This window comes from Neophocaena asiaeorientalis, unplaced genomic scaffold (genome assembly GCF_003031525.2).
Source record: "Neophocaena asiaeorientalis asiaeorientalis breed wild unplaced genomic scaffold, Neophocaena_asiaeorientalis_V1.1 scaffold226, whole genome shotgun sequence".
Lineage (NCBI taxonomy): Eukaryota > Metazoa > Chordata > Mammalia > Artiodactyla > Phocoenidae > Neophocaena > Neophocaena asiaeorientalis.
In genome coordinates this window covers 10,316,934-10,343,698 of record NW_020173037.1, presented here as the reverse complement: position 1 = coordinate 10,343,698, position 26,765 = coordinate 10,316,934, and the positions used below count along the sequence as shown (strand labels likewise).

General features: G+C 39.1%; 1 protein-coding gene across 1 annotated transcript; it reads left to right on the top strand.

The window, feature by feature from the left end:
* CYP7B1 (cytochrome P450 family 7 subfamily B member 1) lies at positions 1 to 26,621 on the top strand. Its single transcript, XM_024742595.1, has 5 exons — positions 1 to 131; positions 7,719 to 8,306; positions 8,787 to 8,993; positions 18,879 to 19,054; positions 26,166 to 26,621. Exons 1-5 carry the CDS (start codon positions 80 to 82, stop codon positions 26,451 to 26,453), a joined length of 1,311 nt encoding a protein of 436 aa, XP_024598363.1. The 5' UTR covers positions 1 to 79; the 3' UTR covers positions 26,454 to 26,621.
* The last annotated feature ends 144 nt before the right edge of the window (positions 26,622 to 26,765 follow it).

The window sequence follows — 26,765 nt, the reverse complement described above, 5'->3', positions numbered from 1 at the left end:
TGGTGAACCTCCATTGATAAAAGGCTGGCTTCCTTACTTTGGAGAAGCCCTGAAATTACAAAAAGATCCCCTAGGTTTCATGACTACTCTTCAAAAGCAGTATGGTGATGTTTTCACTCTTTTCCTTGGGGGTAAGTGGCACTTCAATAAGTTCCTTACTTGTATCATAATTTCTCACTTGTTCTTTAATGTTGTTATATTTTTCTCTGGGCAAAATATGAAATATTTGTACATTATTGTTTTATTTGTAGGCTACTACAAAAGAAAACTATGTTTTTGAGTACAGTAATCCTCACATTAAAAAACAAATTATAGAATTCTCTTGAGGGTTCCTAGGGAACCCCACTCTCCTGGTATCACCTGTCGTTTGGTTTGGTTTAGCTTACCTTTACGAATTGTTTCTTGAAAAGCTAGAATACGTTAATGGACTTGATTTTGTAGAGCAGTTTTAGGTTTACAGAAAACTGATGAGACAGTACGACAGTTCCCATATATCTCCTCTTTCCCTGATCATAATTCCCCCTGTTATGAACATCTTGTATTAGTGTGGCACATTTGTTGCAACTGATGAGCCAGTATGGACACAACATTAAAAGTCTGTGGTTTTGGCTTCCCTGGTGGCACAGTGGTTGAGAGTCTGCCTGCCGATGCAGGGGACGGGGGTTTGTGCCCCAGTCTGGGAAGACCCCACATGCCGCGGAGCGGCGGGGCCCGTGAGCCATGGCCGCTGAGCCTGCGCGTCCAGAGCCTGTGCTCCGCAACAGGAGAGGCCACAACAGTGAGAGGCCCACATACCGCAAAAAAAAAAAAAAAAAAATTCTGTGGCTTAGGGGCTTCCCTGGTGGGGCAGTGGTGAATAATCCTCCTGCCAATGCAGGAGACACGGGTTCGAGCCCTGGTCCGGGAAGATCCCACATGCCGCAGAGCAACTAAGCCCGTGCGCCACAACTACTGAGCCTGCGCGCCTAGAGCCCATGCTCTGCAACAAGAGAAGCCACTGCAGTGAGAAGCCCGTGCACCGCAGCAGAGCAGCCCCCGCTCGCCGCAACTAGAGAAAGCCCACTCGCAGCAACAAAGACCCAACACAGCCAAAAATAAATAAATAAAATAAATAAATTTATTTTTTTAAAAAGTCTGTGGTTTACACTAGAGCCCACTCTTTGCGTTGTCCAGTTCCTTAGGTTTTAACCAATGCAACATGTCAGGTATCTTCCATTACAGTATCACACAAAATAGTTTCACTGGTCTAAAAAATCCCCTGTGTTCCACATATTCATTCCTCTTCCCCTCCCCCTGAGCCCCTAACAGCCATGGATCTAGAATATATTTTTAATTTAAAAGTATTTGTTATGGTTCAGTGCACAGAGAGCAGTGTGGGTCTAGGAATGTTCCACAGCTTTCGTTAGCACAGATGTAAATAAAGTAATAATCCTGCTGGTGAAAACAAATATATCTGTTATGGTTCTAACTTCAATAAAATGTTTACAAAACAAGGAAAAAGCATGCAGCAGGATCACTATGTAACCCAACATCACTGGGCACTGAGAAGCTGGAATGTGCTCAGCTCGTCCTCCTTGAAGGCCCATGCTCTCCAGCTGTAGCAGCCATCTCTGGCCACCTAACAAACCTCTCCCCATGCGTCTTAGAAACAGAGACATTGTAGTGTATATGGTGACCCTCATGAGGCTCTCCAGGGTCTAGGCTCCACCTACCTCTCCAGCCCGTCTCTTGCTACTATAATGCACCATTAACACACCAAATTGTTGGAATTTCCTCCTCATATACCATGTCCTTTTTGTGCTTCTTTTTTCTGTTGTGGTTCTTTCTGCCAGAATGCTGTTCTTCTATTTCTCAGTCATCCTTGAAAGATGACTGACATGGATGCATCTTTTGAGGCCATCGTCACTTCCTCCTAAAATCCTTCACTGACCATTTCCCTCCCCATGGAATGTTTGATGCCTCTTCTCCAGGCTCCAGTTACTCCTGGTGTAACTTGTGTCATGGAATTTAATAAATTGTGAGTGTATTGCTAATTCACTTGTCTACTTCACTTCATTATTTTCTAACTTCTTTACTGCCAACATTTAGTTCAGAGCTCAGCACTGATTGATTCACAATAAATATTTGATAAGGAAATTCCCAGTACCTTAGAGCTGATGAAATACTTACTATAATAAAAATAAAGGCCATAGCTGGGGCTTCTATTCTAAGTGAGCTTTTGGCTTCATAATACAAAACTGTATTCTTCACTTAAAAAAGTCACTCTTGGGGGGAAATAAATTAGGAGTTTGGGATTAATATATATACACTACTATATATAAAATAGATAATCAACAAGGACCTACTGTATAGTACAGGGAACTCTACTAATTATTCTGTAATAACCTATGTGGGAAAAGAATCTAAAGAAGAATGGGATGACCCAGCAATCCCACTACTGGGCATATACCCTGAGAAAACCATAATTCAAAAAGAGACATGTACCACAATGTTCATTGCAGCTCTATTTACAATAGCCAGGACATGGAAGCAGCCTAAGTGTCCATCAACAGATGAATGGATAAAGAAGATGTGGCCCATATATACAATGGAATATTACTCAGCCATAAAAAGAAACGAAATTGAGTTATTTGTAGTAAGGTGGATGGATCTAGAGTCTGTCATACAGAGTGAAGTAAGTCAGAAAGAGAAAAACAAATACTGTATGCTAACACATGTATGGAATCTTAAAAAAAAAAAAAAGGTTCTGATAAACGTAGGGGCAGGACAGGAGTAAAGACACAGACATAGAGAATGGACTTGAGGACACGGGGAGCAGGAAGGGTAAGCTGGGACGAAGTGAGAGAGTGGCATTGACATATATACACTACCAAATGTAAACTAGATAGCTAGTGGGAAGCAGCCTCATAGCACAGGGAGATCAGCTCGGTGCTTTGTGACCACCTAGAGGGGTGGGATAAGGAGGGTGGGAGGGAGACGCAAGAGGGAGGAGATATGGGGATATATGTATATGTATAGCTGATTCACTTTGTTATAAAGCAGAAACTAACACACAACTGTAAAGCAATTATACTCCAATAAAGATGTTAAAGAAGAAAAAAGAAAACAAACAGAAAACCAGTTTCACTTGTTATCTTCATCTTAGATGCTGAGAAGCTTGCTGAATTTCTCACGTCTAATTAATTTGGCCACGGCTATCTTTTTAAACTCAACAGTAGACAGCCATAGTTGAATACGAGCTGCTACTTCCCTTTAGCTTCTTCCTAGAGTTTGAATAAATTCCTGTCAAAAATCCTTATTATGTATGTGGTTCTAATGATCAGTTTGCAAAATAGCTCATTTGGAGACAAGCATCTCCCACCGTTGTCCCATGATGTGAGTTCCGTGCGTGTATGTTTCTTGCGTGATGAGCAAATGATTGTCATCCCCAAAAGTCTCAAGGGACATGGATGTCATCTTAATAAAGAAATTAAAAGGTACATCTTTTCATGAGAAACCACGTAAATTCGTGACCTGTCGCAGAAAATAGTTCTCTAATTGGTTTTGTGTGGTGGTGCAGCGGAATCGTTTTCCCTAGATGTCACCCCAGCAAAGCACCACTGTACATCACTGTCAACAGCTAGCGAAATCTCGCTGATAAGAGGGGGAGGATAACGTGGTCATCCTCATAAAATAAAAAGTTGGTTCACAGTCCACTCTTCCAATGAATATTTTCAGCTTGACACTTAAAAAACGTCTATTGAAGAGCCAGCTAAACATGGAGATCAAAAGGTTATAGTTATGGAAAATTTCTTTAAAATTCCAATGTATCTCATATTTCTTGACTGGGCAGTTCTATTTCAAATAGTCAAATAGTTGTTCTGAATTCCCTTGGATGTGTTTCTGCACCAAATATCTGAAATGAAAGCATCAAAATTCAGGTTATAATGACCCAGATGTCAAACTTCTTGTGTATAAGACATCAAAGTGAATGATGTGTTTTTTTTTTAACATTTAGTGACATACTTGGCATCACGTAGCTTCACCTTCCTAAAAGAAGTAATTTTGAAGGAAGTGAAAAGGCTGTTGAGTTAGTAAATGATCGTATGCTGGTTATTCAGGAATGCTGGGATTAATATCTTAAGGCCCAGCCAGCTCCTACAAAAGGAAGACAATGAAATTATTGGTAAAGAATACATTAAAAATTTTGACCCCATTTCAAATTTACTGCTCAAAAGGATGGTTTTATATATACGTATACTTTTTTGCAAAAGTGAGCCTCATTTTGACATTTATATTTTAGACGAATGCAAACTCTGAAATTCTTTAAATCAATGTATCACATCAGCTGCTGATAGCTTTCTTCTCCCTTCTGAAAACACAGCCAAGAATATTGTTTCTATCTTGTGATCTTTGTGAACTAGGCAACTTGCCTGTTGACACGTGGCATTCATTTACATAAAACCACACTGGAACAAAAGTTATTTTTGCTCAAGAATCCATGGCCTTCAGAATAACTTTTCAAATTTCCTTTGTTAAGAAATTTAAATTCATTTTATGAATGTATATGTGTTTTCCTAACTGTCTTATTAAAGATTACAAAGAAACTCTGGTTTTGCATCTCACGTTAGCAGATGGTGGACAGATGGTTTAAATTAATATTAATTTTGGAAAACTTAGCTTAAATTGTTTATACTGAAGATTAAAAGTTGGAAAGCCAGCTAGCATCTCCAGTGTTATTAGTACTTCCAAACCCACTCAAAAAGTAAAATCCAGAAAATCAAAAGGTCTTACTCAGCAATCCACATCTTATTCAGATAAGAGAGTCGGTAAAGCATAATGCCTTGATGTTGAAGAACATCAAAATAAGAATGAGAAAAAGAAAATACAGATCCCAGAGTGTAAAGAGTCTTGAAAAGAGTGAGAATTTTATCTACAAATTGCTTTAAACTCATCACTAATGATTTTTTAAGAGAACCTGTATGCAACAAACTGTTTATTAAAAAAAATATTACATTTGGTTGCTACCCAGACACAGTTTTCTCCATTTAGCTTTTACTGTTTTTATTTGAAATTAACCTCATAGTTTCTTCCCATATCCTTACCCCCAAGGTGAGATAGAGAAAGAGAGAGAGAGGGAATATATGTGTAGTTTTGATGACTTCTAGATCAAAACTGTAAAGTACATGAAGCCTCTCCTTCAGTAGGCCAGTAGCCAGGGGCTTCTGCTGCCATGGCTGAATACGGTTTTGACTTTCCACTTAGATTTTGATGAATATAGAAAATTGGTAAGAAAATAATTCAAAATAGTCTCTAGACATAATTTCTAGAGAAATTATGTTTTACAGACTGAGCCTTTTATACATTCTCTGAATTTTACTGACTAATTTAAAATAACTCTGTAAAGACATTTATAAGCAAAATCCTTTTGTTTAGTGAAAGGAGAAAAGTATGAATCACCACCTGTGAAAATGCACAGCCTTGCCTAAAATTATATCTTTTGCAAAGTAAGAGAATTCACTCTTTTTTCAATTATTTGTCAGGCAGATGCTGGCACTTTTATTTAATTAAGCTGCCATGGTAAAGCAGGTGTCATAAAATATGCCCATATCCAATTGATTCCTTTTTCTTTCTTCTCCGGGGGGTGGGGGGGGGGAAGAAAATCCAGTTTACTTTGTAGATAACAGCTTTAGGGTCTGACCAGAATAAGTAGTCTCTTCTAGCTTTACCCTCACTCCTAGATTGGCCCACCTTATTAAATAAATTAAGGGGAAATAGAATGGATACAATTCAAGTCATACGATTTATTTTTAGAGAAAGAATTATAGCACATCTATTCATGTACACTAAAAACTTAAACTCTGTTTTAAAATTGTAAAACAAAAAAACATTTATCCTGTTTCTAGGATTAGGTTGAAAATTATTCAAAACTTTATCCTAAATCTGGTACCGAATGGAATTTAATTTCTGTGATGCTGTTTGAGTTACCATAAATAACAAGCGAGAAGTTGTTCATCTAAGAAAGCTTCACGCACGCACGCACACACACACACACACACACACACACAGGAATGATGAGGTGAAGAGCTAAGTATAGATGATTCGACAAACTTTCATGTCTAATTATTTACTGTTTTCTAGAAGACAAATAAGTGTTAAAGTTGTAGGAGCATCGAAATTTCATGTGTGTTCTTGGAAAGGGAAGACTTATTAATGCTAGCATTGAATACTGCCTACATATTACCTCTAATTAGCAGGAGTCTTAAAGCAGCCCTCCAGTGAGAAGGAGTCAGCACCGTGTAAGGAAAAGAAGAGTGCGTGGGGACTGTCTTCTTGTCTAGGCTCCGCCACTAAAAATGGCGGCATGATCTTGGCTCTTAACTTCTCCTGACTTTCTTTAGCTGATAAATGCTGGAGAGGCTGCAACTAGGAATCTCCAAGATCCATGCCAGTTTGGAGAGATAGACCACAGTATGACTCTGTTCCTCAATGTGCCTTCTTATAAAATCATTTGAGGGACTTGTAGGTCCCACCTTCAATCCTTCTGAATCAGAATCAGGAAGGAATCTGTATTTTTAACCAGTACCCTAAGTCTGGACTGATATATGAAGATGCCAAATGTCACCTCCTCAAAGAACCCTTGTTGATAACTCCAGGCAGACCGAAGCCTATTTCACTTCCTTTTGCCCTTACGTCGTGTTCCCACCTCTGCTCTATTACTGTCCATCACAGTACAATGGTCCCTTTACATCTTTATCTCAAAAGGAAAGAGATCCAGCCAAGTATCTGGATGTCAATAAATGTTGAATGCATGATGAATGAGTGGATGAAAGCGTGATTGGATGGGTTCTAGTTTTGAAATCCTCTTTCGGTCACAAATCAATATGAGAGTTTGGACGTGTTACTAAATCTCCCTGAGCTACTATTTTCTCATCGATAAAATGAAAACCTTGGTATTTGTGATTTGTTGTTAGTGTTGAATTAGATGTTCACTTGTGAGTACCTGCTTCGTACCACATCTTCATTTATTTGAGTTAAAATTATTGTATCCGATCAAAGCTAAGATAACACCAAGTATGAAAAAGCTCTTTATGCAGTGTAAGTGTAAAGGAGTAGCATCTTACCAATTTGAGTTGCTTGTTTGTTTTCTGATTGTATTATTGGGGAAAAATATAAGAAGTGTTTAAGTAATGAATTTTGAGACTATTTAAAAGATAATTTAAATATCTTGGTAGTTTGTTAAAATAGAAATTTGAAGAATAAACTATCTTTTTGAAAGTCATTAAGAATTTCAGGGCTTCCCTGGTGGCGCAGTGGTTGAGAGTCCGCCTGCCGATGCAGGGGACGCGGGTTCGTGCCCCGATCCGGGAAGATCCCACATGCCGCGGAGCGGCTGGACCTGTGGGTCATGGCCGCTGGGCCTGCGCGTCCGGGGCCTGTGCTCCGCAACGGGAGAGGCCACAACAGTGAGAGGCCCGCGTACCGCAAAAAAAAAAAAAAAAAAAAAAAAGAATTTCAGAACATTTAGCTTCAAGCTTCTAGCGTTTTCCCACCATCTTCCATTTTAAAAGGAAATATGTAGTGGAATTTTGAATCAAATAGATTTTTATTGTACTTTGCATCTTTTGAGATGTGAGTTATTAAGGTCTTTCTAATTTTGATTAAGATATTCTCAAATTTCAGATGTCTTGTTTTGTTTTACTACCACATGAATTCATATTCTCATTTATTTCTTTTAGGAAATTACATAACGTTTATCCTGGACCCTTTCCAGTACCAGTCAGTGGTAAAAAATCAAAAATTAAGCTTTCAAATGTTTACTAGTAAATTCTTAATGAGAGTATTTTCTGTCAAAAAGATGATGACATATCATGACCTGAACGACAAGATTCATACTAGCTATCAACTTTTACGAGGGAAGCATTTGGACACACTGATGGAAAACACAATGCAGACTCTAAAACAAGTGTTTGAACCACAACTCTTAAAAACCACAAGTTGGGACACGGAATATTTGTTGACATTCTGCAGCTCAGTAATATTTGAGGTGACATTTACAGCCATACATGGAAATGTTCTCGCTGGCGATAAGAAAACATTTATGACCGAGTTAAGAGATGATTTTTTTAAATTTGATGGCAAATTCACACATTTAGCATCAGGCATACCCATTGAGCTTCTCGGAAACATCAAGTCTATTCGAACGAAACTTATAAAACAATTGACAACAGAAAACTTAGCCAAGTTACAAGGATGGTCAGAAGTTGTTCAAATGAGGCAAGATATCCTGGAGAAATACTATACGCCCAAGGACACTGAAATAGGAGGTAAGAAACTTCTGAATGATGACTTGTCTAAAATAAAATAATTTACAGTAGACCTTTGAAATAAAAAGACAAAATGGTGACCTTGAGAATTTTTATGCTCTTTCTAATTGGCTAATGATAAAATGTTTTACTCTGAAACAACCCTTTGTGATAATTGATTTTTTTTTTTTTTTTTTTTTTTTTTTTTTTTTTTGCTGAGATGGTAATGCAAGATACTTAACGGGGATAATGAGAAAGAGTATAACTAAGCTGCGTTTACTCCTCTTATCTCATCCCCCCTCCCCTCCCCCACCACACACACATTACATTTTAAACTATTCTCATTAAGCAGAAAATTAGACTTCAGAAGCCTATTGGTCCTCATTAGCATGCACTGATCCTTGGCTGGGTCTGTGTCCTAACATCTTTTAATTAGCACACTGCAAATCTAATCAGTGTAATAGACGCTATTAATCTTCCTTTTCACTTATTTTCTCCCAGCACATCATTTAGGCTTGCTCTGGGCCTCTGTGTCAAACACTGTTCCAACTATGTTCTGGACGATGTATTACCTTCTACGGCACCCAGAAGCTATGGCAGTGCTGCGTGACGAAATTGACCATTTGCTGCAGTCAACAGGTCAAAAGAAAGGGCCTGGATTTTCCATCCACCTCACCAGAGAACAATTGGACAGCCTGGTCTACCTTGGTAATTTATTTTTACCTGTTATGAAGAAAAGAAGGTACCTCTCTGCAAAGTCAGTTTATCACTCAAAGCTGTTTACCAAGAGGTGGAGGACACAGCTGCCTAATTGACATAATAACACCCATTTACATCAATTATAAATTATGTAGTTTATAGCTGTAGATACTCTCATTGCATGTAAACATTAAGGCCTAGGTAATTAACTATGTAAGGTATGCAAAAGGCTAAACCAAAGCTTTGCAATTATTTGGGAAAAAAAAAGGTTTATGCGTATTAAGTCACTAGACTCTGAGCATCTGTTGGTGTGTTAATGCTTTCCCAAGGATGCTGGGCTATCTTAACAAGAAAGGTATTCGGGATGAAAAAAGAAAGTATTTCAGACAGACAACTTGTGTGCAAAACACACTTATTCTTCCCTCAAATGGTGTCTATATTTTCAGGCAGAGATTAAGATGTATTATACAGTTTGCAGTGTATGATTCGCAAAAATGTAGTAAGAGTGATTTCCACTGGAAGTTCATGATTTAAACACACTTGGGGAAGAAAAAAAAAAAAGGGAAGAAAGGGAGGGAGTGAGGGAGGGAAAAGGAAAAGCCACAGCTACAAATTACTTCATGTGAAATGTCAATATTTTATAAAAGAGTCACTGGTTCATGAGATATGCATGGTCACTATTTCAAATACGTTTGAGGTCAGAAGTGACTAAGTTACTTTTCTTTTTCTATGTAGGCCTGTGTGCCTGTAACAGTGAGCTTTTGATAACAGTGGATTCGCCTTTTCCAGTTTTGATAAGACCACTCTCATTATGAGAATGAATTTTAATTCCCAAAGTTAAATTCCCATCCAACGAGTTATTCTCTGCTTTGTCTGTATTGACGTTTCATCCTGTGGTTTCTTTTACTATACACTATTCCAGGGCCCTTTGGACAAATGTAGGAGCAAGTCTTTATATATCTCTGTTGCTCCCCTCGTTTGACAATGTAGGCAAGTATCTTAGCCCATGTTGGCCTCAATTTTTTCCCTTTTAAATATGTTCCAGGTTCTTTGATGGGAACTTCTGGGAGCAAAGGCCCTACAGGTCTTGATCAGTGTTGACCACCAGCTGACATTAAGAAGAATGGCCCCAAGTGTTCCGGAGATTGTTTCCACTGGTTAGGATAAGACCCATCAAAGGCAGTAGCAGGAAGCTTGCCTTGTAGTGACAGTTGGCTAGCTTATTCAGTCATGCCGTTTTTAGCATACGTTATCAAAGTAATTTTATTTACTTTTTTTATTGGAGTATAATTGCTTTACAGTGTTGTGTTAGTTTCCGCTGTAGAACAAAGTGCATTATCAAAGTAATTTTATATTTGCTTGGAGAAGGAAAATAATCCCAGCATTATTAAAATACAAATATTATTTTATTTTTCTTTTCAGAATGACTGGGGACCAAATGCACAAACTTTGCATAAAGTTCTGGGTAGTTGTTTTCACGTAGACACACAGTATTTTCTGAGTAGAAGATTTATGGTTCCTATGAATATCAAGGTTTCATTGCCCATTTATTCAAGTAATTTCAATTGCATTTTATGAGTCAGATAATGTATACAGGGACGTAAAGCAAATAAACTTTAAGGAGTATGTGTTTGTATTCAGAACAGTTATAAACTCTTAAAATTTAGTTGAAATTCATTACCTTTCTTTTTACTCTTCTCACTATTGAAAGAAAAGACCATTTTAAAATTGTGGTATTAAAGCAGACAAGTTTAAATTTATTCAAGCTGAAGAAATGGCAGGTTCCAGAGCCATAATCCGGGTCCATTTAAGTCCATCACTAGAATAGAGATTTTCATCCAGGAGCCCTCAGACATTTACAGCTCACTTATCATCAACAAATGACCATCACCAATCCCAAGTGCCTGGAGATCCACCTGAGTACAGGAAGCACCTTCAGCAGTCTAGAAGGTAGACCCCGTTCATCACAACCTCGGGTACCAGCAGAGGCCAGTGTTGTTCATTACGAGAATTGAATCTTCTAGATAATAGGGTCCACTTTTTTTCTTTCTCCAGATAGACAGTTTGAAGCAATGTCTATCAGACTGCATCTTCAATGCAGATTGAAGCAAATTTTTATACGAATCAGACAACAGATAACCTCTGCATCTAGTCATAGCTCTATCGTGAGTATTTCTCTATCAAAAGGGTATGAACTATATGAGGAAAGGCAAGATTTACAGAATTAAATGTGTGCAATGCACTGCATGGGATGAGTGTATGTGCATCTCATCTCCTTAAAGAAAGAGTTCTATGTATTCTAAGTACAATTTCTTTAAAGAAAGATATCTTGAATTTTTATTATTATAAGAAAAAAGTTCACAAGGATGAAAGGAATGCTGCATTTTTTTTTAAACCAGGAAGGAGAATTTTGATATTGGTAGAGCAAACAAAGGGAAAGGAGTTTTTTTTACAGAGATTTTGCATGTCATCGCACATCGACAATAAAGCGAAGTTGGAAAGGAAAGTTAGAATGCTGTAGAAACCAGTATGTTATTCCTAAACAAAAATGATTTCTCTTTTTTAGAGTGATCCTTGAAGACAGAGCTCGAGGGGGCATAGGCTTATCGTGATGTGATCACCGTGCACATATTATTGACATTCGTGGCCCAATCCTATAGGCCTCGCGTGTGTCAGATTTACTCTGACATCAGTATACACACAACATCAGCAAAACTTAAAACGTGTAGCATCAAGTGGGCTTTTAAATATCTAGCCTGTTAACGCAATTCAAAGCAATCATCCGTTGCAAGAGGCTGTGATGGATTTATGCTTTTTTCCAGTGCTCCTGAGCATCTTTCTTTACAACCATTCTACCCCTTTCTTTTAGATAAAGAAAAACACAACTATATTGTTTTAGATATGGAACTTGTTATAAAGATTGTGCTTACCAGGTCCTCACTAAAATTGAATATCAGTGTTTAGTAGAGGTCTCTACAATTAAATATAAATTTAGAATAAGATAGTATATATAGTGGGGTTCAGATAACTGTTACTTGGGGCCTAAATTTCCATAGGAAAAGTTGCTGATAGAATGAAAGTTTGAGAAACTCTAAAAGAAAAGTAAGAATGTTTTTGTTTTCCCGGAAAAAAGAACCTGGGGTAGAGGTAGGACTTAGAACTACAGGTTTCCAATACAGGAAAAAGAAAAGTAGAGAAGTTGATTCAGAGAGAATATAAGAGAAAAAGATAATGTGAGAAGAGAAAGTTCTCAAAATTGAAGTTTTGATAAATGGATAGCAAATAATCTCATTGAGTACTACTTCTTACTTCAAGATTTACCTGAAAAATGTATTTAAATAACTTAAAAAGTATGGGTTCAGTAAATGTTGTCTATTGTTATCACCAAGATGATGTTTAACCTCAGTGGCATCCCTATGACGTTTATGTTGTTTTCTTTATTTTCAATTATTTACGAACCAAGCTGGTATTATCATTAGACATAGTTCATGTTAAATATATTCATGACTTCAATATTTCACAGCAATTTTATGGACTTCTGTTGTTTCATATGATCTTCTTTAAGATACTGGGGGACTGGGGGAACTCTTATTTTGTCATTATTTTTACAGATGAGAAAATTCTCAGGGTGCTAAATAACTTGGCTAATAAGGTCATGGAGGTAAAAGAGAGCAGCAGGATTTTAACTTGGGTTTTCTGGCCACACTCACGCTTTTCCCCTCAAACCTATCTGATACCAGAATTTTTGGAGTCTTCTTTCATTGTCCAAACAGAGAGGGGAGAGGAGTTCTTTGTATCTTGATTCATCAACGCCAGCTGTGATATGCACATGATGAGATCAGAAAATGTGGGCTAGATGGTATAGTGTTAACTGCATTCTTAATTTCAGGATGAGACATTATGCTAATATTCATAATTATTATTTTACTATGTATCAGGCTTTTATTAGCTTATTTAATGATCAAGTACTAGCTTATATATATATATATATATATATATATGTAAGTGCAAGTATAGCTTATCTAATCCTCAAGTATTATTATCTTCATTTAATTGTTGGGTAACAAGGTGCAGAAAGATTAGTTAACCAACCCAAATCATACAACTAGATAGTGGCAGAGCCGGAAATTGATGCTGGCTCTACCTAACTTCAGCGCTAACGTATAACTGTTGTCAACTCAGGGGAAAATGCCCTAGAAATGTACCAGAGACCTTGCCCATTATATTTTACAAGGATATATATCACGAATTCTCAAATGCAGTTGGGTTTGAGGGTGAGGTTGGGGCTAGAGGTTCACATCAGAATTTTGAGGGTTTTTTTAAATAAACTTTTTATTTAGAATAGTTTTACAGAAAAGTTACAAAGAGAGTTCCAGTGTATCCCCCCTCACACACACACACACACACACAGTTTGCCTTACTATTAACGTCTTAGTGTGATGTATTTGTCATAACTGTGGGTGTTATTTTGAAAAAGCTCATTCAATATTATAAAATAATTGTGTATTTGAAAAATTAAAAGTGTCTCTAATTTAGACAGCAGTAGTAAAGTTTAACAAAATCCTCTCTTCCAGTGGGGATATACAGGAGGTAAAAATTCTACTTCATGTTAGAAATTTCTAACTGGAGGAGGAGAGAGAGGTATCTCCCCCAAAGCGTACACCAGAAACCAGGTAGTGAGATTTTTATATGTAACGTAAGGAGACATTGGTTAAAAAGTGAAAAATACTAATTTGGATGTTTGTCAGATTTTCAGCTCAGCACAGAACAAAGAGGGCTAGATAATGTAATGAACGGCAGCAACAGGAGTTGAAAGGATTGAAAGGGAAATTTAATAAGAACTCAAATTATTGTACTTAGGTCTAAAAATCAACTGCGTAAGAATAGAATGAGGAAATGTGTGGCCCAGCAGAAGAGGGTGGTTCTCAACCTCCGTTGCTCATTGGAATCATCTCAGGAGCTTTAAAAAGTACTCAAACCTTGTCCCACCCCCAGAGGTTCTGATTTCATTGGTCTGGGGTGCAGGCTGATGGCGTTAGAAGCTTCCAAGGCGACTCTGATGTGCAACCAAGGTCCAAAACCACTAATTTAAAGGTTTTAGTTAATGCATGCAGTGGTTCTGATGCTATTGGCCGGTTCTGGAACATTTATTTTCTTTAAACCACCTCGGTGATTGCAATGAGCCGTCAGAGCTGATCACCTGTAGGATATCAGAAAGCTTAACGCAAGTCCACGGAGAGATATTACTTCAAAAATCTGTTGCTCGTCTGCTTCCAACAAAATATTAATAGAAGTGTGGTATCTAGGGCAGAGAAAGTAGTTCCTCTCTCCTTTTCCAACTGAAATAGCACACCCAGCTCTGCCACATTTTAAGAGGCATATTGACTGATTGAATTGAAGACTAAAGGCCATATCATCTCTGATGGACAATTAAAAAGTGACCTGATAGTTGTCTTTAAATATTTTTAAAGGGCTGTTATGTGGAAGAGAGATTCAATTTTTTAGCCTTTGTGTCTTCTAAAGGGTGGAAATTGAAGGGAGGGAAATTCAGCTCAGTACGAAAAATAACTTGCTACTAAAATGGACTTTCTGAATGCCATCATTGGAGTTATCCAATCAAACATTGAACAGTATCTTCACTGGGGTCCTGGAGAGCATTCCTGTGTATATGTACCTTCCGACTTAACACCTAGATTGTAGCGTGTGTGAAGGCCAAATCCAGATTCTCTGTTCTCTTTCTCCACCGACAGCAGTGGCCCAGTGCCCTGAGCACAGAAATTCCTTAATAGTACATTTATCGACGCTGTGCGCGTTGAACTTACATTTGCGTATTTTCGCAGTAAACCAGAAGCCGTGCCCGCAGTGCAGAGGGAAAGTAGGCATTCGTACCAATTCAGATTTGTTTTTAACTTTACTTAAAACACACAATTGTTGAGCCAAAAAGTAGTTATTTGGCTTCAAATTGTCTGATGACGACAGTGCCTTATTTACCTTCTCACCTGTCTCGAAAGTGGTTTTGTAAAAACTCGCCTACACATCTGGAGGCTCACTCTGTTTCCTCACCCTCACCCTTCGAGCGCACACTACCTCCAGAGCCCCCTTTCCCTTTCCTGTCCGCCTTCCTTTTTCAGACCATCGGCGTGTTCGGCCCCGGTCGACCGCAGCAGGGTCTGCCTGCTCATTTCACTGCAGCCACTGCCGCTATCCACTGATCACCGTGGCTAATCAGATGGTGTGACGGTCTGCACCAGTCATTAAGATGACCCAAATTAACAGTCTGGCCATGTCACAGTACATTCATTCCACATATCCAGACATGGCCTAAGTGTGAGGCAGAAATTTGGATGTGCTTATTTGTGGTTGCGTTGTAACATGCATTATTGATTGTCGTGAACGGCTTCAGCTCTTTAAATCTGCAAATGAGAGTCATCTGTCAATTAGTACAGCCAGCATTGAGCTATGAGGGCAGAAGAGAAAGCGTATATATTACTTTTTCTACCAGCATTTCCTCTCCTTCGCCATATTCCTTCCCCATCACATTATAAAGCATCTTACCTCAACACACTCCGCAGCTTTTTGCTTAGAAGGGATACTTAATCAGAATATTTTTATATCCTGCAAAGAGAGACAAATCTCCCTAGCCAAGTGAAGAAGACCGGGCAGGCTTTGAATTGTAAGTTCACTGTGGGAATTCTGTAATCCAGTTCCCTGGTGATACTAGTCAGTAAAGTTCACTTCTTAATAAAACACAGCAGCCTTATCTTAATCACAATTGCAATTGTTGGCACCTTGCAGTGCCTGGTGTAAATTACCCCCCAAATATTTGCATTCTTGATAGCCATTTTTCTACAATGCGTTTAGTAAGTAGAGGGTCCTATTACCTGCTAAATGTAAGTATAAATTAACAACCCATTATGCCCAAGTTTTATAAAACATTTACAGATAGAGATCATGTTTAATTAAAATTAACTTGCATATGAAAGCCAAGTGCACTAATGATCACAATGACCTTTTATTACCTGCAGTCCCTTGTTTTGGCTGGAATGATTGACAGCTTGCTGTTTGGCTACCATGTTGAATTTCAGCTGACAAGACTTTTCATTTTAACTCAATTTGCCCGCCTATCACAAGCTGGTGGCAGGCCAGACCCAAGTCACCCAGCTTTGCCTCAGCAGCTTGCTCTAGTTCTCATTAGTACGCATTTATTCAGTGGAAATTGGAAGACAAATGCTTGAAGGCATGTGAACTAAGTATAGCAAATTAGGTTTAAAGACTGAATATTTATAAGTGTATGGAAAGTTTTTTTTTTTTTTTTTTAATTCTAGAGCGAATTGAGAACTGAGTGCTAGCTTCGGTATAAAAGAAATGAAGATAGAAGGGGGAAAGAAGATTCTAAGAATAACAATACTATCAGGTTTTTCTTTCCGTTTTGGAAATATGTAAAATCTCTCTGACAACACCTTATCAAACCAACCTGGCCTCTCTTTCGTGGAGTGCTTGCACAATGAAGTTTAGCACCTCGAGTGTGAGAAGGGGGGAAAAAATGCGGGTCATGTTCATCTGTTGCTTGGTTATCCCTTGGTATGTTTTCAATTGCCTTGTTTGTTCGGCACTAGCACAGAAACAGATGTTGCTCCGCCATGCAGGGTAATTTACTGTGCAGCATGGAAGGCCTCCCAGGGCCCAGCTGGTCTGTCAGTGGCACTGGCTGGTGTCTGCTCAACTATGACAACTACAAGTAGAGGCTGCAATTTTTTTTTTATTGTGCAGTTGTCATTCTTCTCAACGTATATATAGCCCTGCCTGCATTCTTCCTGGAGCTGGCGGCAAGGCTGTGGCTTTTGTGTCTGTACGTTGTAACGCAGAGCCACGGAAGCTCCCCTCTCCTTTGTGGATAATAATGCCACTCATTACTTTTGTCCTCCGATGATTCTCAGCGTGATCGCTGCGATCCAGAGCCAACCTCGTCTCGCGCACATAACCGGTACTGGAAGGTAAAACAGATTTGTCATTTATGACCTGACCGCTAAGCCACACTTTGTGCTCCATTATTGTGATTAGCTTCTGCATAAGATACGCTTGCCCAATTGTCATTTGTGATACCGCAGTGGGCGCAAGCTGCCACCCTTCCCGCGAGCACGTCAGCCAATGGGATGTGACCGTGTTATTCGGATGCCTGCCCTGTCACAGTGGCCACCCCACAATTATTTTGCTTTTGTATTTCTTCTTCCCACACCCCTCCTGGACCTGGTGGGTGCGCAGCACTGCTGCATATGTCAGCTAGCATTTCACACCACAAGCTAAAATGATGTTATGCTGCTGTTGATTCAACATGAGCCAGCAGCAGTACGTGGGAAGCTGACCCTTGCTTTTCACCATAGAAATGTTGGTCGCTGGTGTCCTGCCAGCTGAAATCCGTCGTGTCAGGTGCCTTGTGGCTATCTGCAGTGGAGTCCATGTTCCAAAACCAAAGTTCTTTTCTGGCCCTGTCACCAACAAACCGATTTGACTGCCTGATTATAATAACGAAGGCAGTCCAAAAGAATATGCACAGCCTCACTGTACGTCATATCGAATCACCACACTGGCCACACAGAGCTGACCGCAGCCTCATTTCTTTAGACAAATGAATGCTTAGGGAGAAACCTCCCGGGAGAAGGTCCCCAAAGCTACTTGATAGCCCTGTGCAAGCTGTGCATAGATTTCAATTTGGGGGAAATAGCATTTATTTTTATTTTTTGCCTGACGCAAGCCCTCACTGACCTGCCCACCTCTATAATCTAATAATTGGTTATTCTACATTTCAGACCTTTGCTGAACACTAAGAAACTGGCCTCTGTGTGTGTGTATGTGTGTGTGAGAGAGAGACAGAGAGAGAGAGAGAGAGATTCTAAATTGCAAGCCATAAATACAACCATTTGTTACCATGTGAAGGGGGAAAGAACGCTCAATTTGGAGCTCTTTTTTCGCATTGCTGATTAGAGAGAATCAAGCTTTTTATTCTAAGACCCATTCACGCTGGTGAAAACATAGTCAGTTTTGATTATGAAGGCAAAGATGCAGACCTAGACAGGAGCTACATGCTGATATGCATGCTATCAGAATGATTTATGCAAATTATGCATATTATTCCCAAAGGAATTCCTCCTCAAACTGCCAGGATAAATTGCCGGAAATTAGCCATAAAATCTGTCGTGCTAGGAGCAAAAGGTGAAGGCCACTGGGAAAGCAAGGACGTTCAGCTTCTGGAATCTTCCAGGTTATGATGGTGGCTGTTATTTTCCCTGGATGCTGGGGGAAATATGGTTTTCTTCGGATTCCTATTAAAGTATTTTCCCTTTGAAATTTTTCCAGCAAATGCTGACTCACATTTTATTTACAGCCAGCATAAAAGAAATTAAGTGTTAAGCTATCTCAGAAAGCACTACTACAATGACTTTACTATTAACTGCCTAAGTGGTTAGTAAATGCCTAAGCCTGGCTTTGAAGGCATCACTGTTCCGAAGGTTGGTGAAATAACCCACCAGTGGTGTACTTTAACTGGGATACGGTTTTAATTTCCAGTGTGTATGCCCCAACACAGACTTCCTCTCTTGCAGATCATTCCTGCCTACAAAGTTCCTGATTAATGACTTTCTGCCCCAGTACAGCGCTGTTGTCTCCTGCCTGTGAAATGCCCCGAGCTTTGGGGGCTGGGCTACAGCTGTCTCATCCCTCCCCTCCTCACTCCCATTCAGAGCCCCCATTGGCTCCTTCCTGGTGCTCAATGGATCTGATTGGGAAAGGATTTCCCTGTCAATCACAGCTATTGTTTATGCGCTTTAATGGCAAATTGAGAGCACTTTTCAGGAGCAGTCACATTTTAATAAAACGTTGCTTGCTTGTTTCTTTCAGAAAGCACCATTCTTGAGGTCTTGCGACTATGCTCCTTTTCTGGCATCTTTCGTGTCGTTCAAGAGGACTTGACACTACGCTTAGAGAGCCAGGACTGCTGTCTGCGAAAGGGAGACTTTGTAGGCATCTTTCCTCCCGTCTTACATTATGACCCTGAAATCTTTGAAGCTCCAGAGGTAAATAAACATCAAGCCGGTATTGCTCCCTCTTAGATACTGCACGCACATTCCTCTCCTTCGTGATCTCTCTTTCTCTTACTATCTTGTTCCAGAAAGAATTTGAGAGAGCTTAATGACTCCTGTTTTTCCTTCCAATGGGAACATTTTCCTGTTTACTGAAAGGTTTCCTTAAGGATCTCTCTTTCAAAGGTTTCACGATCTATAAAGAGAAATACAGCGATGAGACTAAACTCCAGTTCCCTCAAATGAAATGAACGTTGATACCTTGATGGACACTATTCACTTTAGGCCTAAATTAAGTTTTGCTTGCCAGAGAATTATTAAAACCCATGGAGGGCTAGCTATTGACAGGTGGCTTAGAGAATAAATAATGACTCTTCTGCTAAGTGTTTCCAGAGTGGGGTTGACTGTCCCAGAGTCAGATACCGTCCTTGCCAGAGTTAAGCTCATCTACTTTTTCACCTCTTACTAAAGGTATGTGCCCCTTCTTGATCGATTAGGATGGCATTATGAACTTGAGATTGTAAAGCTGCTGCTCACAGGTAAAGCTCTGAGGGTAATTGTGTCATCTCCTTGTATTTTTTTCTGAAGCTGGAGTTAATGAATATCAAAGACTGGAAATTAATCCACCTTGGCTCATCCCTTAATACCACTTCAGAGGTTCACCACCTGCATGCAAATCGAGCAGAGTCATCTTCTGTGCTTCTCAGGAAGTCACGTTGTTGCTGCAGTGGTTTTTGTATATAAAATGCCATTTTTCAAAGGGAAACTTCTGTGCTCTTTTTGAGCAGTTTAGAGCTGAACCACTTTTAAACCCCGTTTCTAAGATGTTTTTCAGCCAGGCTGGATTAAAATCTTGTTGAATTTTGGAAATGAATAAGAAAAGGACAGACTTCAAATACAATGAGATAATTAGCATTTATTTCATCAGCAAAGGCAAAATTGTTTAAGTGAGGGGAGAATGTACATATGGTTTCTGTGTATTTCAGAAGAGGTGTTATGTGAATAATGATAGCAGATCAGAAGTAGGGTATTGGTGAGTGAATGAACATTTTTGCAGACAACAGGCTTCATCTCCATGTTTGTAAATATCAAAAAAAAAAAGAAAAAAAGAAATTCCACACGGAACTAGGTGGTCAATAAGTAAAGCAAGTAAATAGCTAATATTTGAAAAATATTTTAAAATTTAAAACATTTCATTTCTATCTACAATTTTCAATTTAATTTCTGCTTAGTATTTTTATTATGTGATTATCCTGCTAGTCATGAAGTTTATTATTCATGTCACAATAGTAAAATCAACATTAAAGTTCTCAAAAAATAATAAATGTTTACCAAATCACCACTGTTGTTAAGGTCTTAGGGATCCTCCTGTTCTCTATCCCCAACCCTGCCGCCGTGATGGAAAAGACAATGAGTTAGACTTTTAGGAATTTAAATATCAAAGCTAAACATTTGCAAGTGTGTCGATTTATACTTTTCCTGTGGCATGCTAAATATCAATGCCCAAACTTTACATAATAAATAGTAGTCAGACGGGTTTGCCTCATACTGAATCCGTGGGAAGAACAAAATTGCAGTATTGTGAACTCTGACTTAGCATCATTAGGGCAGCTCTAGCTTGAGTTGAAGAGCATTCTCTATTATCTACTAGACTTAACATTAGCCAACTATGCCTGACTAATGTTCAAATCAACTAGCTAATTTTTGCTGTGGTATTGTTTCCTTGAAATTAGTTGCGGAATGCTGATAGTTATCGGCACAGAAAAAAAAATGGTATAGTTCAGAACCAATTTTATATGATTTGGCAAGGCCTTATGTAATCATTCATTCTATAAACATTTACTGAGCACTTACCACTCTCAGGCTTATGGATTGATTCCTTTTGTTCTTAATAACTTAGGATGGCAGTAAGTAGATGCTATAGATGCTCGTGTAAAAGATGCCCATCCCAAAACAATCATGCACTCACAGTAAGAAAAGAGAAGAAAGTTCTGGAAAATTCCATCCTTGGCCTTTGTCACGTACAGCACTATCCCAGGAGCTCATCCGAAGTTCATACTCCTCACTGCCTGACTTTTGTACCCTCCAGATCTTGAATGAGAAGACCAGCCCTTAGATATAGAAAGTAGCCAATAGCTCTTAGGCTAAAATCATGAGGAAGACCAGCTCCAGATATAAGTATAGTTAGTCTCAGAGGACATGGAACCTGAGGTGCCTTAGTGGAACATTGGTTCCCCCCAACCCAATGAGGCATGGTTTCAGGATGTTCAAGCCCAAGAGACCCTAGAATATTTCATTCTAGAAACAGGTTATATCTTCCTTCACCCATCTCTCTATTGTTGAATGCCTCTCTTGTCCACCGAGAGACTCCAGGTGACTCCACAATAATCCCCTTTAATCACCTCTTCTTTGTCCCTGATTCCCACCTCATTCCTCAGAGAATCTGCCACTGCTCACTCTGTGGCCTGGGTGTACCTTTGTTATGGGGCACACCCCACGGTATTTTGCAATTACTTGTTTGCCTGTGCGTCCATATACTGTAAGTTCCAGGAGGGGAGAGACCTTGTCCTTACCTTCTCTGAATTCTCAGTGCCTGGCATGCAGGAGAGTACCCATAGAAGGAAATAAATAGGAGGTGCTGAGATGGATGAAGGTTCTGAAAGTGAAAATATACTTCAGTTGAAATGTTAAATCACTACAGATATCGCACATTCAAATGTGTACTGGGCCTAATTAGATCCAGTAGATGAGGTGGCTTGTGTGTAAATATAGCAATACTATCAGGAGTGGTAAGAACTCTGGTGAAAGGACAGCCCAGGAGGCATCTAAGGGAGACCATGTGACTGCTTTGGAACCAACCCTCAGTTCTTAACAAGCATGTAGACCTGATGTGACCAAGTCATTTTTATTATTTTTTTTAAACTTCAGATTTCTGGGTGAAGCTTAGAATTTTTAAATGTTTGGAGAAATTAAGTTTAAAACACAATGTAGGCTAAACAAAAAATGTTCGGGAACCTAATTGGGCCTATAAGCTACCAACACGTAAGCTGTGTTAAGAATTATTCTTTTCCTGAATATGGGTTCCTTAGCTTATTGTAATGTTAGCCAGTCAGGTGGCACGTGCTGATGTGGAAAAGAAAATTGGCACGTGAAATTAAAACAATGAGAGAGAGCAAAAGGAAACACGTGTTCCCAATTCTCTTTTCTTCTTTCTGTATCGGTCTAAATGCTACCCAAGAAAATCTAGATGATCTCTTAATTAACTAGGAATGGATACTTTTAAAAAATTTTATGAAGGCTTCTTCAAATTTGTCAGTTGTCAGCCAGAATTCTAGCCACTGGCTCTCAAGTAATCAGTAAATGGTGATGATTACTTTTCTGCCAAAATGCAGCATCCAAAAATAGAGCTATGGAGAAGACCAGATCTATTGGTTGATTTTTCTATGGAGGTGCTGAGGTATAAAGGGCTGGGCCATAGGGAAGAAACAGCCAACATTTAAGATGGTAACGCATTACCTTAACCACATAGCCTCCTAAAGTAAGGACACAGGGAAACAACAAAGTAATTACAAAGCCTTTGACGTACCCCCAACCCCCCGCCAAGGCTCTGAAGATGAAAAACCTTATTTCACCTCATGCAAGTCTGCCCAGCCTACTTCTCGGAGGTGTAAGGATTATAAAGTGATAAATTTGAAAGCCCTTGAAAAAATTCTAAATCACTATAAAAATTGTTGTATCAACATTCTTTTGATTATTTCCACTATTATTAGAATATACTAGTCATGACAAATGTGGAAATACTCTCAATAATTTTTTGTCTGTCTCTCAAACTGGAATAGAGATTGTGCCATTTAATACATTTCAAGGATACAAACATAAACTGAGCAACCACTGAACTTCAATGCTGCACATACAGGAAGTGCTAAAAACAAGCTGTTGAACTGAACTAAACATAAAATTTGGAGGACACAGATTAGGGTGGTACGCAGTGTTCCTCAGTCACTTATACCCAAAATTCTTCTCTATCCAGGAAATTGTATCATCTACCCAATCTTTATTTCTAGTGCTAAATATTATACCATTTTCTATTTGTAAATATTTTCTTTTTGAATATTCATCTACTCTTCATTCTCTCCATCTTTATTTATTCATTCAATATCTCTGTTTTCTTCAAAAGTTTGAAGATTGCTTTTAAAATATATTGTCATGTATTTATTCACTAATTCAACAGACATATATGGAAACTCACTGTGCACAGCACTCTGGTGGGGATTTGAAAATATGGAGATAAATAAGGCAGTGTGACACCTCCCATCTCCTGGGATTTCTTGGCTTGCCATCTCCTGAGGGCTAGCTTCAGCCTGGTGACAGCATAGCTGCAGCCTTGCAGGCATCATATTCACATATAACCAGGTCTAGAGGAGGAAGAGTGATGGACCATTTTGTCGTGTTTTTCTTTCTTCACAAGAAGGGAACTTCTCCCAGATGGCCCCATACACTCCTCCCCTGTAGCACCGAGAGACGGGTTCATACACCCTCTCCTAAATCAGTGAGAGGCCAGAGCAATGTGATTACCACAATTGGTGCCTCGAGAGATCTCATGCAGAAGGAAGATGTTGAGGAACAACCACAACAGTCAGTAGAGGAGTGATGGGGAATTTCAGTGTCTCATGCTTTTCTCTTATGATTCCTCTATTCTTATCCATTGAATAATATTGCATTTAATTGACCCTTTTTAATCGTGAAGCACCCAGCTATTATGGTCACTGCAACATGACAAATCCTGTATTCAAGTTGTTCCAGATCAAAAATCAAAGCATCTTGAGCCTTCTAACTTTTTGTTCTATGTCACTGTGGCCCCAGAATTTCTGGGGTGAGACTATTACACCCCTTCTTTTTTTCTAAAACCAGACTATATTCTTAGCAGCTGCCACAAGCCCTTCCTAAAATTGGCTCCTGCTTGGGTTCTCCATGTCCTGGCAACGGAAAACAAACTGAGCAGAAATTTTGACTCAAAAAGCTATTTATGCCCATATGCCCTTTGAGCTTAATGGTAGCCACAGAGCAAAAGAAGTTGGCCTTTTCCCTTCTTGTTTCATAATATAAACAACTAAATAGGAATTTCTATGATATTTATTGTGAGGAAATCGAATGGAAGGTGATGGAAAGCTAGAGGAGTGACCTTACTGGTTGACTAGATGTTTGGGGGAATTGAACGTACGCTCACTGAACATGGCAGGGCTGGGAGAGCACTTCGGCATTCTTTGCTGGTCAGTGTGACTTCTCAGCTGCCTATTCACGTGCACGAGGAAATACAGAAAAGCCATGACAGTCTCTGGTTTATTTATGATATCAGTACACTATGAAGTCATACAAGCCAAGTTTTCCTTTTGCATGTTCTGGCTTAAACCATAGGACTGACCACAGGGAGAGCGTTTCAGAATAGAAAACCATTTCGTGGCACAATTGACATCGACTGGTTTGGCCTAGGGAAGGAGCTCTTGGGAAGAGCGCTGGTCTCCTCAGATGGGTCAGTAAGAAGGAGGAAGCACCTGTACTGAACCCAGGCAAGCAGGCTTGGGCCCCAGGAATGGAAAAAGATTTACTGGGAGAGACTACCGTATAGCCATCCTATCTCCAGTAACAAAGTGGATGTCCACAGAGAATGTCCTTATCCTTACTACAAGGATGGACAGATACTTTTAGGTTAGCACTGGTTAGATCCTATCCAGATACATCCCAGAACCATCTGTGGGAAAATATATTTGCACTCTGTTGCAGATTAATTTTGCCATTATGATTTCATCAACTTGCAAGTTTAGGGGGTAGAATAGAAACCACACAAAATGTGTTCTCTAAGCTTGAATATTTATCAACATCAGTATCCTAGGTAAGTGGGGATAAAACCAATACTTTTAAAGGAAATGATTTTGCTGACATGAATACTGGCATTGAGTGAGAAAATCAGATCATCTGTGACGGATTCAGTATGTATACGTGAACTGTAGGGTTTTCGCTATAAACTAAATGCTTTCAGTCTGACCTGCTTCTTTGCCTTTGGCTTCATAGCTCATAGCAAAGCTGTGAGCTGAGCAGGTCTAATGCTAATGAGCACCGCGTACGGGAAAGACTTGGTCATTGTCATGCGTGCCATGTGCGTTAATGTAATCAATGGTTTAATTCACCATGAGCTAAGATAAGGTCCTTCAGTGTCCTCTCAGAGACTCACACGAGAGTATATTAAGATGGAGGACCCAACACCCTCCATAAACCAGTCCCGTAATTTTCTGGAACAAGTACTATAACTTACTTGTGAAAACATCTCAGAAACCAAGAGAGTTAACCCAAAGAACACTCATTCTAAATAGAGCTGTCATAGGAGAAAGTCGATACAACATCAAAACACAAGCCAGACCGATTTTGTGGCTTAGTTCTTCCCTAGTGCCTAATGTGAATCTTATTATTTAATATCTATTTCATCCCAACACTAAATCCCAAACTCATCCTTCTCATCCATCAGTAGCTGATGGGAAGGGATAGAGAAGGGCACACGAGGGATCCTTAGGTAGGCAGCCTCTGGGGCCAGTAGGATTCACTGTCCGCTAACCATGGTAGCTCTGCAGGAACCCTTCCCTCTACCCAACATTGGTATTTCAAGTGCCCGTATGTGGAGACCCACCTTAGAGAACAAAAACAGAAATACTGCCTCTATACTTAGGAAACTCAGCATAGGAGAGAAATGTGAAGAAAAGTCATATAGAAAAGTTTGTACTTGTTTGATATGGGAGAAGTAATTTTCTAATAACACTGGGGTTTTTTGAAAGTTCATACATGATTTGCACTTAGTTAAGTTTTACTTCCTGGTGTTTGCTGGGTTAAAAGAAGCCTTTTAAAATGGGCAGGGAGGGGCTTCCCTGGTGGCGCAGTGGCTGAGGGTCCACCTGCCGATGCAGGGGACACGGGTTCGTGGCCCGGTCCGTTAAAAAAAAAAAAAAAAAAAAAAAAAAAAAAAAGATGGGCAGGGAGAGCTGGCAACTGTGTGAACCTGAACTCAAACTATTTCATGGAAATTTTTGATTTTAACACTCTGTTTTCTTCTTTACAGGAGTTTAGATTTGATCGTTTTACAGAAAGTGGTAAGAAGAAAACCACCTTTTTTAAAAGAGGGAAAAAGTTGAAGTATTACCACATGCCATTTGGATTTGGAGTCAGCAAATGTCCAGGCCGATTTTTGGCAATAGTTGAGATAAAGCAATTGTTGGTTGTATTTTTAACTTATTTTGATTCAGAAATAATTGATGATAAGCCCTTAGAACTAAACTACAACCGCTTTTTGTTTGGTATTCAGTATCCAGACTCTGATGTTTTATTTAGGTACAAAGTAAAATCTTAAAGAAGCTAAAAGGAAAGAAAAGAAATCTTTCAAAGCTATCCTAAATGTCCTTAGCTCATCTATTTGTTTTTAATTTCTTCAAATGTAATTGCTTTGTTTGTTTTAAAAGTGCCAATTTCTGTTTGATCTGAGATCAGTCCAGTCTGTACTTTGTCACAAAACCCATCAAAAAAAAAGAAAGAAACTGCATGGTGGCATGAAATTGACATCAAAATCAACATAATGATTAACTTAAAGTAGCTTTTTTTAAGTTTCTTCATACATATTGTGATTTGCAAGTGTCGTAGTAAATGTGCCTTCGCAGCAATAGAT